Genomic DNA, 15,079 nt, shown 5'->3' on the forward strand with positions numbered 1-15,079 from the left:
CCCATCGGTTTTGGCCATTTGTTCAATATATTCAATGTGCACCCCCACGGCTGTTGTCATGGTTACTTGCAACTGTTAGTAGTGTTAGTTTCCAGTTCTGTCCCGCAAGTTAAACCATTTGAGCAGATGGGTTAATAAAGCAAAGCATAAATTGCACAGTCCTTAGTCAGACCCTTCCCATTCATGAATGGAACATTTGTTACCAGGGAGTAGCGCCTTCCACAGCGTGTTAGGTTTGGGCAGCGTCTGCCGTATACTCCTACCCTCCTTTTGGTCCTCCGTTATCGGTGCTCGTTAGAGGTCACTTACGTGGGGTTTCTGGTGCCACATCCTTTTACCTTCAGCATCGTCTAGAATCAACATTTCCAACTGTTTAGTTGACCTTGTCGGTATGGGGGAAGTCCATTGAAACTTGTCAGTTGTAATACTTCTGCTGCGTTTGCTACGCACGTTTCACCCCAAACAATGCACAGGCTTCATCCGGCTTGAATTCAGTGACGTAATTTCCTATCGTCATTTCTTTTTCCCCTTCAGCCTATTGGGTGAATTTGAAACTTTGTATCTACTTAACTGCTTGTGGTTTATCATTGTGGCAATTTTTAGAGAAAGGAAACCTTTTCATAGTTAAATGGCAATTCAGAATATCAACATTAGACAATATATACAAATACTTAACCCTTTCGTGACAGGGTTAAAGTGCCTACATCGGAACAACTCTTCCGATGTAGACAAATTGAAACTACGCGATCGTGCATACGATCGCGAGATTTCAATTATTGGATCGCATCTGGGGGGCGTCCCTACAATCCTAGGAACGCCCTCCAGACCGCGATTAAATCCCTGAAGCACAGAAGGCTTCAGGACAGCCGTTAGTTATGACGTTCCATTCCGTCATAACGGCTTTAAAGCCCAGTCTAATTATGACGGAATGGAACGGCATAACGGCTTTAAAAGGTTAATGTATCATATTTATTATGACATGGAATTAAAATAAATAGCCAGTTTAAATACAATATAAATAAATATAGTCCAAAATAGACTAGAATTAGAAGGTGCACCAGAAAAATACTAAGTGCCAAATAAAAATATATATATAAAGCAGTGTCAAAGGTGATATATCATTAAAAATAATAATAAAAAATGTAATAAATAAAATGTGAGTGAATGATTCGTGACTCAGTATAGTTTTAAGATATTTCATATCCTCAAAAGTGTTCATCAAATTATCCGCCCCAAATAAAGGGGAAATGATTCTTGCAAGTGTCTTAACAATATACAATTAAAATCCAGTAAGTGTTGAACGTGCTGAAAACGATGGAGGCTCCTCTCTATGAGAAGGATGAGAAATAGAGGCGCCTAGTATAATATCATAAGGACACGGAAATAAAGCAAGTATATAAAGCTCAAATGTACTCACAAACCCAGTTGCACAGCCAGTGCAATAATTAGCAGACTGAGACTTTGGAACCGCTCAGCTGACTCGTAGAAGCAGGAACACGTTCTCCCACAGGTCTCCAGGGCACTAACCAGAGCCTAAGTACGATTCGGTCAGCTACCGATACCGAGACAGCTCCAGACCAATAAATTTAAGTTCATCTTCATTACTATCATGAGTTAGAAATAAATGCCTGGCTAAACTACTGTATTTTATACAGTTATTTCTAATGTCCCTTTTGTGTTCCTTAATGCTTTCTCTTAATTCTCCATAGGTTTTTCCTACATAGATTTTTGGACAATTACATTGGAGCATATATACTACCCCTTCTGATCTACAAGTAATGTGACCCCTTTACTCTATGTAATTTTCCTTCATTATCATAGAACATTTTTCCTCTAAGCATATTCTCACAAACCGAACATTTTTTACATTTGAAATTGCCATCGTGGCTTTTATACTGTGAAATTCCTGTTATTCCTGACTAAGGACTGTGCAATTTATGCTTTGCTTTATTAACCCATCTGCTCAAAGTCTATGTCACTCATATACCACCAGCCGACACACAATTTTATTAGCTTCTTGGTAAAATACATTTTTATTTAAAAAAAGGAAAAGCTAAATAATATTGAAAATAGATACAATGCTATTTTTTAAAAACATATTAAACCTTTATTTTTTATTTCCGCCACAAAATATAGATTATATTTCATTGAAATCCTTGTTTTTATTTATTGCTACAAACTCAAAACACTCCTATAATAATAAAAAAAAAATATTTAAATACACTTTTTTAGGACTAAAATAATGAACAAATATCAATTGTACATATTGTGCAATCTGCATTAAAATAGGGGAAAAAATTATTATATTACATAAAAAAAGCAATTAAAATACTATTTTCAGAGCATTTTACTTAGAAGAGATGCGGATATTGTATATTCCTGTACAATATGTAATTAACCATATCTTTGATTACACTAGAATAGGTTTGTGAGCTTTATTACCAATACTACTGGCGCATATGACAAACTCCTGACAAACGCTTCAGCTGCTTTCATTTGGCGCTTCGGAGGGTTAGGTAGAGTGACTGCTCGGTCAGTGCTTTTAGACAGATTTCTTCTTTAGTTTTATGGTACAAACAATATTAAAATAAAGTTTCCTCTAATAGGATTACAAGCACCATAAATATATAACAACAAATTTACAGTTTTATATAATTTTTTTTTATCATTTAAATCCCTCTTCAGAAAGTGACTTTTTTTTTTTTACAAGCAGCAAGTGATCCATACACGCACAGTATCTCCAATTCTGCCGTTATAGGACAATGAAAATTGGCCCGATCACTTACTGCTCATTAAAATAGATTTTTTTTTAAAAATGGAGGATTTCTAAAGTAAATAATGTGCAAAAAAATAGTTTTTATTAACCTTTTCACGCTGTTAGGATGTTGTATTCCGTCTGAATTTTGCTGGGCTTTAGCGCAGAAGGACGGAATAAAACGTCCTAACCGATTCCTGAAGCCACTGGCGCTTCCCTGATGGGATCGTGGTGTGGAGGGCGTGCCTAGCATCATAGGGACAACCCCCTGAGGTGATCCCATCATTGAAATCTCGTCATCACGTGCACGATCGCAAGATTTCAATTTGTTTACATCGGAACAGTTGTTCTGATGTAGACACGTTAACCCAGACAAGAAAGGGTTAATTGTATTTTAAACAAACAGATAATGAACATAATCTAATTTTGGCCAAAATTAGATAAGTAAACAAACCAATACCAAATTATTTAATTGAGCTTCTCTAAATAATATATAGGAGAAACTAAATGAACAGCTTTCTAATTTCATTGGTTTGTTTAGTTAAAGGGACAGTCTAGTCAAAATTAAACTTTTGTGATTCAGATAGGGCACGCAATTTTAAACAACTTTCCAACTTACTTTTAACATCAAATTTGCTTTGTTCCGTTGGTACTCTTTGTTGAAAGCTAAATCTACGTATTCTCATATACTAATTTCTAAGCCCTTGAAGGCTGCCTCTTATCTCAGTGCATTTGGAGAGTTTTTCACAGATATACAGCGTTAGTTCATGTGTGCCATAAGAATAATATTGTTCTAACGCCTGTGGAGTTACCCATTAGTCAGCACTGATTTTGGTTAAAATGCAAGTCTGTAAAAAAACTGAAACAAGGGGTCAGAGGCTTAAATACAAAGGTAAAAAGTATATTACTATAACTGTGATGCTTATGCAAAACTGGGGAATGGGTAATAAAGGGATTATCTATCTTTTTAATAATACAAATTATGGAGTAGACTGTCCCTTTAATCCAGTTCTAATATTTTTAATAAATTATACACTTGCAAGTTTGAATACTTAAAGAGTTATGACAGATTTGGTGCTTATGAAACTATTTAAAATAACTGTCTCTTTATAAACAACAGAAGCCTTGATATTTTACAGTAGCCTGTCCGTTGCATTACAATTTAGAAGGACAAATATTTTTTAATGTACATTGTGCACATAGCGTAACAATGTTATTAGTCAGGGCCCCATTACATCACACAGGTGAGGGTTCCTTCACCCTACACAAAATTATCAGGTTCATTACATGTATGAGACATATGCAAAAATGGCCTATCATGCATTAAAGGGACAGTCAACACCAGAATTGTTGTTTAAAAGATACCCATTTCCCAGTTTTGCATAACCAACACTGTTATAATAATACGCATTTTACCTTTGTAATTGCCTTGTATATATGCCCCCTTATTTCAGTTCTTTTGACAGACTTGCATTTTAGCCAATCCGTGCTGACTCGTAGGTAACTTCACGTGTATGAGCTCAATATAATCTATATGACACACATGAACTAACTCCCTAGTGGTGAAAAACTGTCAAAATGCATTCAGATTACAGGTGGCCTTCAAGGTCTAAGAAACTAGCATATGATCTTACCTAGGTTTAGCTTTCATCTAAGAATGCTAAGAGAACAAAGCAAAAAGGAAATTTATGCTTACCTGATAAATATATTTCTTTTACGATATGACGAGTCCACGGATTTCATCCTTACTTATGGGATATCGCCTCCTGTTCAGCAGGAGGAGGCAAAGAGCACCACAGCAAAGCTGTATATATAGCTGCTCCCTTCCCTCCCACTCCAGTCATTCGACCGACGTTAGGAAGAGAAAGGAAAAGCCAAGGTGCAGAGGTGACTGAAGTTTAACAAAAATAAAGACCTGTCTTAGAAAATGACAGGGTGGGCCGTGGACTCGTCATATCGTAAAAGAAATACATTTATCAGTATGCATAAATTTCCTTTTCTTTTACAAGATATGACAAGTCCACAGATTTCATCCTTACTTATGGGATACAATACCAAAGCTATAGGACATGGATGAAAGGGAGGGACAAGACAGGAGCCTAAACGGAAGGCACCACTGCTTGAAGAACCTTTCTCCCAAAAACAGCCTCGGGCGAGGCAAAAGTATCAAATTTGGAAAAAGGATGAAGAGACGACCAAGTTGCAGCCTTGCAAATCTATTCAACAGAAGCCTAATTTTTGAATGTCCATGAGGAAGCCACAGCCCTAGTGGAATGAGACGTAATTCTTTCAGGAGGCTGCTGTCCAGCAGTCTCATATGCAAAACGGATGATACTCTTTAGCCAAAAAGAAAGAGAGGTAGCCGTAGCTTTCTGGACCCTACGTTTTCCAGAAAAAACAAATAATGAAGATGATTGACGAAATTCTTTAGTCGCCTGCAAGTAAAACTTCAGGGCACGGACCACGTCCAAGTTATGTATCAGACGCTCCTTCTTAGAAGAAGGATTAGGACACAATGAAGGAACCATAATTTCCTGATTAATATTTTTGTTGGAAACAACCTTAGGAAGAAAACCAGGTTTGGTACGTAACACTACCTTATCGGAATGAAAAATAAGGTAAGGAGAATCGCATTGTAATGCTGAAAGCTCAGAAACTCTGCGAGCAGAAGAAATAGCAACCAAAAATAAAAAACTTTCCAAGATAATTTAATATCTATGGAATGCATAGGTTCAAACGGAACCCCTTGAAGAACATTAAGAACTAAATTCAAACTCCAAGGAGGAGCAATAGGTCTAAACACAGGCCTGATTCTAGTCAGAGCCTGACAAAAGGATTGAACATCCGGAATATCTGCCAGACGTTTGTGTAGCAAAATAGATAAAGCATAAATCTGTCCCTTTAAGGAACTTACTGATAACCCTTTCTCCAATCCTTCTTGGAGAAAGGACAAAATCCTAGGAATCCTAATCTTACTCCATGAGTAGCCCTTGGATTCGCACCAATAAAGATATTTACGCCATATCTTATGGTAAATCTTTCTAGTAACAGGCTTACGTGCCTGGATCAAGGTATCAATGACCGCATCAGAGAACCCTCGCTTAGATAAAATCAAGCGTTCAATCTCCAAGCAGTCAGCTGCAGAGAAATTAGATTCGGATGATGGAAGGGTCCCTGAACGAGAAGGTCCTGCCTCAATGGAAGCTTCCACGGTGGCAGAGAGGACATGTCCACCAGATCGGCATACCAAGTCCTGCAAGAATCACAGAAGCCCTCTCCTGTTTGCTCCGAGCAATTACCCGGGGAAGGAGAGCAAACGGTGGAAACACATAAGCTAGGTTAAACGACCAAGGCACTGCCAAGGCATCCATCAGTTCGGCCTGAGGATCCCTGGACCTAGATCCGTATCTCGGGAGCTTGGCATTCTGACGAGATCCCATAATATCCAGCTCCGGCCTGCCCCATCTGAGAATCAGGGTGGCAAAGACCTCCGGATGGAGTTCCCATTCCCCCAGATGAAACGTCTGTCTGCTCAAAAAATCCGCTTCCCAGTTGTTCACTCCTGGGATGTAGATTGCTGACAGATAACAAGAGTGAGCCTCCGCCCACAGAACTATCTTGGATACTTCTGTCATCGCTAAGGAACTCCTTGTTCCTCCCTGATGATTGATGTAAGCCACAGTCGTGATGTTGTCCGACTGAAATCGGATGATCTTGGCCGAAGCCAACTGAGGCCAAGCCGGAAGCGCATTGAATATTGCTCTCAACTCCAGAATATTGATTGGAAGTAGAGACTCCGACCGAGTCCACACACCCTGAGCCTTCAGGGAATCCCAGACTGCACCCCAACCTAGTAGACTGGCGTCCGTTGTCACTATATCACCCATGAGGGTCTGCGGAAGCACGTCCCTTGTCTCCTGATCCAGATCTATCTGAGGAGACAAATTTGCATAATCTCCATTCCACTGTCTGAGCATGCTCAGTTGCAGAGGTCTGAGATGAAAACGAGCAAACGGAATGATGTCCATTGCCGCCACCATCAATCCAATTACCTCCATGCACTGAGCCACTGATGGCCGAGGATTGGACTGAAGGGATCAGCATGTATTCAGAATCTTTAACTTTCTGACATTGTCAAACATTTTTTCATGGATATAGTCTATTAGAGTTCCCAGGAAAGGAACCTTTGTCTGTGGAATTAGGGAACTCTTTTCTAGATTCACCTTCCACCCGTGAGTCCTTAGAAAGGAGAGAACAATCTCGGTATGAGACTTTGTCAGCTGATAAGACGACGCCTGGATCAGAATGTCGTCCAGATAAGGCGCCACTGCAATGCCCCGCGGTCTAAGAACCGCCAGCAGAGACCCTAGGACCTTTGTGAAGATCCTGGGTGCCGTGGCCAGTCCGAAAGGAAGGGCCACGAACTGAAAATGTTTGTCCAGAAAGGCAAACCTTAGGAAGTGGTGATGATCTCTGTGGATAGGAATATGAAGATATGCATCCTTTAAGTCCACGGTAGTCATATATTGACCCTCCTGGATCAATGGAAGAATTGTCCAAATGGTCTCCATCTTGAAGGATGGAACTCTGAGAAACTTGTTTAGACTTTGGAGGTCTAAAATGGGTCGGAACGTTCCCTCTTTTTTGGGAACCACAAAAAGATTTGAATAAAACCCCTGCCCCTGTATGGGGACGGGACAAATTACTCCCATAGTGGAGAGGTCTTTTACACAACGTAAGAACGCCTCTCTTTTTATCTGGTCTACAGACAATCGTGAAAGAAGAAACCTTCCCCTTGGGAAGGAATTTTTGAAATAAAACTGATACCCTTGAGACACGATTTCTAGTATCCAGGGATCCTGAACGTCTCTTATCCAAGCCTGGACAAAGAGAGAAAGTCTGCCCCCTACTAGATCCGGTCCCGGATCGCGGGCCGCCCCTTCATACCGTCTTGGGAGCAGCAGCGGGCTTCTTGGGTTGTTTACCCTTGTTCCAAGCCTGGTTGTGTCTCCAGGTAGCTTTGGCTTGAGAATAGTTCCCTTCCTGCTTAGCGGTAGAGGAAGGGGGGGCTCCCTTGAAATTACGAAAGGAACGAAAATTACTCTGTCGTCCCCTTTGCTTAGATGTTTTGTCTTGAGGGAGGAGATGACCCTTACCTCCCGTAATATCAGAAATGATTTCTTTCAAATCAGGCCCGAATAGGGTCTTTCCCTTGAAAGGAATAGCCAAAAGCTTGGATTTAGAGGACACATCCGCAGACCAAGATTTTAACCATAAAGCTCTTCGTGCTAAGATGGAGAATCCCAAACTCTTAGCAGCTAACTTGGTTATCTGAAAGGAAGCATCCGTAATAAAAGAATTAGCCAGCTTCAGCGCCTTAATTCTGTCCTGTATTTCCTCTAAAGAGGTCTCAGTTCTAAGACACTCTTTTAGAGCGTCAAACCAAAAGGCAGCTGCAGTCATGACTGTTACAATGCAAGCAGCCGGTTGCAATAAACCCCCCGATTAATATAGGGTTTTTTAAGGAGACCCTCCAACTTCTTATCCATGGGGTCTTTGAAAGCACAACTATCCTCTATAGGAATAGTTGTATGCTTCGCCAGAGTAGAAATAGCTCCCTCCACCTTAGGGACCATCTGCCAAGAGTCCCGAATAGTGTCAGCTATAGGATACATTTTCTTAAAAATAGGGGAAGGGGAGAACGGGATACCCGTTCTTTCCCATTCCCTAGCAATAATTTCCGAAATTCTCTTAGGAACCGGAAAACCATCAGAATAAGAAGGGACCTCTAAGTATTTGTCCATCTTACTCAATTTCTCTGGTGGGACCACAATAGAGTCACAGTCGTCCAGAGTCACCAAAACCTCTCGCAGCAAAATGCAGAGGTGCTCAAGTTTAAATCTGAAGGACATGACGTCTGAATCTGTCGGGGGTAATGCACTTCCTGAGTCAGACAGTTCCCCCTCAGATAGAGCCTCCCTACCTCCCAAATCAGAGCCCTGGGAAGGTATATTGGAGATAGCAATTAAAGCATCAGAAGACGCAGGGACCATGTGGGCCTCTGTCCTGCTGTGTTTGCCTTGTAACACTGGCAACTTAGATAAAACTTCTGTAAGAGTGGATGACATAACTGCAGCCATATCCTGCAGAGTGAATGAAATGGACGCAGTTGAAGAACATGACGTCGCTTGTGCAGGCGTTAAAGGTTGTGACGCTTGGGGACAAAGTTGTGGCATACCCTGAGTCTCATCAGCCTGAGAAGCATCCTTAGATATACTTGCATTAAAGAATATTTGTACTTTACATTGTAAAGCCCTCTCAGTACATGAGGGACAAAAAGGAATAGGGGGTTCCACATTGGCATCTAAACACATAGAACAGGAAGTTCAGCCATGACAAACAAACCAGCAATAGCAATATTGGTCGTTTTATCTGAAATTCCAAATAAATTTAAAAAGGCAAACACTTCAGAAAAGTTGCTGAAAAAAATGGGTGTACTGTCTCTTTAAAAATTAAAGCCGTAAATGCGTTTATTGCTCCGCAATAAGCTGCATTAATTTGAAAACACCCTAAGATTTATAAAAATTTATACTGTAAGTGTATAACCGATTAAAGCAATTAATGTCTAAATTAACCCCTTGCACCTCGCCACAGCTCTGCTGTGGCACCTACCTGTCCAAACGAAACACTGAATAGTCGTGGACGGCGCTCCTATGGTCGCTTGTGAAGTTTGTAAATACAGGCGACTTAGGCCACACCAGAGCCTAGATACATGCTACTCCAAGACAGGATCCGGATATAAAATGCGCGTCTGAGAGCGCGAAACTCAAAAAAAACCTAAAGTCTCTGGTTACAGCAAGCACCGCATGGCAAATAAACATGTCAGTTCTTATAAAAGTACCTCGAATCACCAATGTGCCCCTTCACATAAACACACACAAGTCTATTATTGCCAAAGTTAAATAGAATACTTTGCTGCGCATGCCATAATCTCCCAGCGTCAAGCCCATAATAAAAACATAGCCCATGGTTAACTCTATATTAGGCTACTGATTATCCAAACAAAAAAAAAGGGAATACTTATGCACATAACTTGTAATACAAAACGATTACCCTTTCCCTGTACAGGGAATAAGTGCCAGTCTGTTCTGAGATACTTCAGTCTCCCCAGAAATAAATGACTGTACATACCTCAACGCTAAACGCAGTATGAAGCTGTCCCACACAATGAAGATGTCCCTTTTCCTCACCTCCAGCACATCTGTGGGGACAAATAAGAGTCTTAGATAATATCTGTTAAGACCATCAGCAGGGCAGCAATCAATATGGGAGCGTATTTGCAGAGTGAGAATCTCCCCAGTCCATTGCTGAAAAGCCAGAAGCTCTAGCCCTGAGAAAAATAGTACACACTGGCACCATTTAAAAATAATAAACTGTTGATTGAAGAATCTAAACTAACACCTCACTTTACCTCTTCCTATCACTAACACAGGCAAAGAGAATGACTGGAGTGGGAGGGAAGGGAGGAGCTATATATATATATACAGCTCTGCTGTGGTGCTCTTTGCCTCCTCCTGCTGACCAGGAGGCAATATCCCATAAGGAAGAAATCTGTGGACTCGTCATATCTTGTAAAAGAAATTGGTGATAAAAGTAAATTGGAAAGTTGTTTCAAATCACCTGCCCTATTTGAATCATGAAAGTTTATTTTGGTCTGGACTGTCCCTTTAACACATCATATAATATCATATATATATATTTATTTTGTCTAAAAACTTCAAGAGTTATTTAAGCTAAAAGTAACACTGCAGTATGGGTATTGTATTTCCCTACTAATCCTTACTGGTTGATAAAAAGCAACTGGTGCTGTTTTTTTGGAGGAGAGGGACAGATTGAAAAAGTATGAAAAGAAAAAAGTTTGGTTTATTAATGGACAGAAAAATATTTAAAAAACAAACAAAACCTGAAATATATTTTGAAATGCCAAATCTTAGATGAAATAAATAGATTGACAAAAAAAATCCCTTTAATCAGGGATACGTAACCTCTTGTTTGATCAGTGCTTTAGATAACAGCCAAGAGCTTACATTCTGCCCTGTGTGGGTCCCTTAAAGAAAACTGGACATCCCTAATATAAATATAATTCACTGCCCCAGAATTTAAATTGGAAAAGTACAGAATTATTTTTAGTGTTGCGATTCCGTAAAATATCCCGAGATTACCAGTGGCGTGTGCCCAGAAACCGGGTGTGTACAAAGAGCACGTGCAAGATTCTGCTATATCTAATCTTCCAGGAAACCAGAGATACCCAAACAAGTTAAAAGTAGCAACTCATCAAGTTATTGGAATGAAGCCTGGAGATGCAGACAGAGAATACACACAGTGTGACACACAGTAAAGATTAATACAGATAGGCCAACTAATTTAATACAGTATATAATAACAGAAATGGTGCCAGCCTCCCTCTCTCACACACACTACTACACAGTGACATGTATGCACAGCACAGACAGCAGCAGTGCCAGCCTACCTCACACACACACTACTACACAGTGACATGTATACACAGTACAGACAGCAGCAGTGCCAGCCTCCCTCTCACACACACTACTACACAGTGACATGTATGCACAGCACAGACAGCAGCAGTGCCAGCCTACCTCACACACACACTACTACACAGTGACATGTATTCACAGCACAGACAGCAGCAGTGCCAGCCTCCCTCTCACACACACTACTACACAGTGACATGTATACACAGCACAGACAGTAGCAGTGCCAGCCTCCCTCTCACACACACTACTACACAGTGACATGTATACACAGCACAGACAGCAGCAGTGCCAGCCTCTCCCTCTCACACACACTACTACACAGTGACATGTATGCACAGCACAGACAGCAGCAGTGCCAGCCTACCTCACACACACACACTACTACAGTGACATGTATACACAGCACAGACAGCAGCAGTGCCAACCTCCCTCTCACAAACACTACTACAAAGTGACATGTATACAGAGCACAGACAGCAGCAATGCCAGCCTCCCTCTCACACACACACTACTACACAGTGACATGTATACACAGCACAGACAGCAGCAGTGCCAGCCTCCCTCACACACACACTACTACACAGTGACATGTATACACAGCACAGACAGCAGCAGTGCCAGCCTCCCTCTCACACTCACTACTACACAGTGACATGTATACACAGCACAGACAGTAGCAGTGCCAGCCTTCCTCTCACACACACTACTACACAGTGACATGTATACACAGCACAAACAGTAGCAGTCTCCCTCTCACACACACTACTACACAGTGACATGTATACACAGCACAGACATCAGCAGTGCCAGCCTCCCTCTCACACACACACTACTACACAGTGACATGTATACACAGCACAGACAGTAGCAGTGCCAGCCTCCCTCTCACACACACTACTACACAGTGACATGTATGCACAGTACAGACAGCAGCAGTGCCAGCCTGCCTCTCACACACACTACTACACAGTGACATGTATACACAGCACAGACAGTAGCAGTGCCAGCCTCCCTCTCACACACACACTACTACACAGTGACATGTATGCACAGCACAGACAGTAGCAGTCTCCCTCTCACACACACTACTACAGAGTGACATGTATACACAGCACAGACAGCAGCAGTGCCACCCTCCCTCTCACACACACTACTACAGAGTGACATGTATACACAGCACAGACAGCAGCAGTGCCACCCTCCCTCTCACACACACTACTACACAGTGACATGTATACACAACACAGACAGTAGCAGTGCCACCCTCCCTCTCACACACACTACTACACAGTGACATGTATACACAGCACAGACATCAGCAGTGCCAGCCTCCCTCTCACACACACACTTCTACACAGTGACATGTATGCACAGCACAGACAGCAGCAGTGCCAGCCTCCCTCTCACACACACTACTACACAGTGACATGTATACACAGCACAGACAGCAGCAGTGCCAGCCTCTCCCTCTCACACACACTACCACACAGTGACATGTATGCACAGCACAGACAGTAGCAGTGCCAGCCTGCCTCTCACACACACTACTACACAGTGACATGTATACACAGCACAGACAGCAGTAGTGCCAGCCTCCCTCTCACCCACACTACTACTACAGTGACATGTATGCACAGCACAGACAGCAGCAGTGCCAGCCTCCCTCTCACACACACACTACTACAGTGACATGTATGCACAGCACAGACAGCAGCAGTGCCAGCCTCCCTCTCACACACACACTACTACACAGTGACATGTATACACAGCACAGACAGTAGCAGTGCCAGCCTCCCTCTCACACACTATGCTGTGTATACATGTCACTCTGTAGTAGTTTGTGTGAGAGGGAGGCTGGCACTGCTGCTGTCTGTGCTGTGTATACATGTCACTGTGTAGTAGTGTGTGTGAGAGGGAGGCTGGCACTACTGCTGTCTGTGCTGTGTATACATGTCACTGTGTAGTAGTGTGTGTGAGAGGCAGGCTGGCACTGCTACTGTCTGTGCTGTGCATACATGTCACTGTGTGGTAGTGTGTGTGAGAGGGAGGCTGGCACTGCTGCTGTCTGTGCTGTGCATACATGTCACTGTGTGGTAGTGTGTGTGAGGGGGAGGCTGGCACTGCTGCTGTCTGTGCTGTGTATACATGTCACTGTGTAGTAGTGTGTGTGAGAGGGAGGCTGGCACTACTGCTGTCTGTGCTGTGTATACATGTCACTGTGTAGTAGTGTGTGTGAGAGGCAGGCTGGCACTGCTACTGTCTGTGCTGTGCATACATGTCACTGTGTGGTAGTGTGTGTGAGAGGGAGGCTGGCACTGCTGCTGTCTGTGCTGTGCATACATGTCACTGTGTGGTAGTGTGTGTGAGGGGGAGGCTGGCACTGCTGCTGTCTATGCTGTGTATACATGTCACTCTGTAGTAGACAGCAGCAGTGCCAGCCTCCCCCTCACACAAACTACTGTACAGTGACATGTATACACAGCACAGACAGCAGCAGTGCCAGTCTCCCTCTCACACAAACTACTACACAGTGACATGTATACACAGCACAGACAGCAGCAGTGCCAGCCTCCCTCTCACACACACTACTACTACACAGTGACATGTATACACAGTACAGACAGCAGCAGTGCCAGTCTCCCTCTCACACAAACTACTACACAGTGACATGTATACACAGCACAGACAGTAGCATTGCCAGCCTCCCTCTCACACTACTACACAGTGACATGTATACACAGCACAGACAGCAGCAGTGCCAGCCTCCCCCTCTCACACACACTACTACACAGTGACATGTATGCACAGCACAGACAGTAGCAGTGCCAGCCTCCCTCTCACACACACTACTACACAGTGGCATGTATACACAGTACAGGCAGCAGCACCAGCCTCCCCTCTCTTTCACACACACACTACTACACAGTGACATGTATACACAGCACAATGCCAGCCTACTCCTCTCTCTCACACACACTACTACACAGTGACATGTATACACAGCACAGACAGCAGCAGTGCCAGCCTCCCTCTCACACACACTACTACACAGTGACATGTATACACAGCACAGACAGCAGCAGTGCCAGCCTCCCTCTCACACACACTACTACACAGTGACATGTATACACAGCATAGACAGCAGCAGTGCCAGCCTCTCTCACACACACTACTACACAGTGACATGTATACACAGCACAGACAGCAGCAGTGCCAACCTCCCCTCTATCTCACACACACACTACTACACAGTGACATGTATACACAGCACAGACAGCAGCAGTGCCAGCCTCCCTCTCACACACACTACTACAGTGTGCCATGTATACACAACACAGCCTCGCTCTCACACACACTACTACACAGTGCCATGTATACACAACACAGCCTCCCTCTCACACACACTACTACACAGTGACATGTATACACAGCACAGACAGCAGCAGTGCCAGCCTCCCCCTCTCTCTCACACACACACTACTACACAGTGACATGTATACACAGCACAGACAGCAGCAGTGCCAGCCTCCCTCTCACACACACTACTACACAGTGACATGTATGCACAGCACAGACAGCAGCAGCAGTGCCAGCCTCCCTCTCACACACACTACTACACAGTGACATGTATGCACAGCACAGACAGTAGCATTGCCAACCTCTCTCTCACTCACACACACACTACTACACAGTGAGATGTATACACAGCACAGACAGCAGCAGTGCCAGCCTCCCCCTCTCTCTCTCACACACTATAACACCAGAA

At 43.0% G+C, this 15,079-nt stretch overlaps 1 protein-coding gene across 1 annotated transcript; it reads right to left on the minus strand.

Annotated features, from left to right (window-relative positions):
• Positions 1-2,082: 2,082 nt before the first annotated feature.
• Positions 2,083-13,136, minus strand: LOC128641574 (uncharacterized). The gene is made up of 2 exons (XM_053694113.1): positions 11,286-13,136; positions 2,083-11,220 (listed from the first exon to the last, which is right to left on the minus strand). Exon 2 carries the CDS (start codon positions 9,127-9,129, stop codon positions 8,224-8,226), a length of 906 nt encoding a protein of 301 aa, XP_053550088.1. The 5' UTR covers positions 9,130-11,220; positions 11,286-13,136; the 3' UTR covers positions 2,083-8,223.
• Positions 13,137-15,079: the final 1,943 nt, after the last annotated feature.

This window comes from Bombina bombina, chromosome 11 (genome assembly GCF_027579735.1).
Source record: "Bombina bombina isolate aBomBom1 chromosome 11, aBomBom1.pri, whole genome shotgun sequence".
Taxonomy (NCBI): domain Eukaryota; kingdom Metazoa; phylum Chordata; class Amphibia; order Anura; family Bombinatoridae; genus Bombina; species Bombina bombina.

Coding starts and splice junctions, on each gene's coding strand:
- LOC128641574 (XM_053694113.1), bottom strand. CDS start 9,129: ATGTGTTTAGATGCCAATGTGGAACCCCCTATTCCTTTTTGTCCCTCA.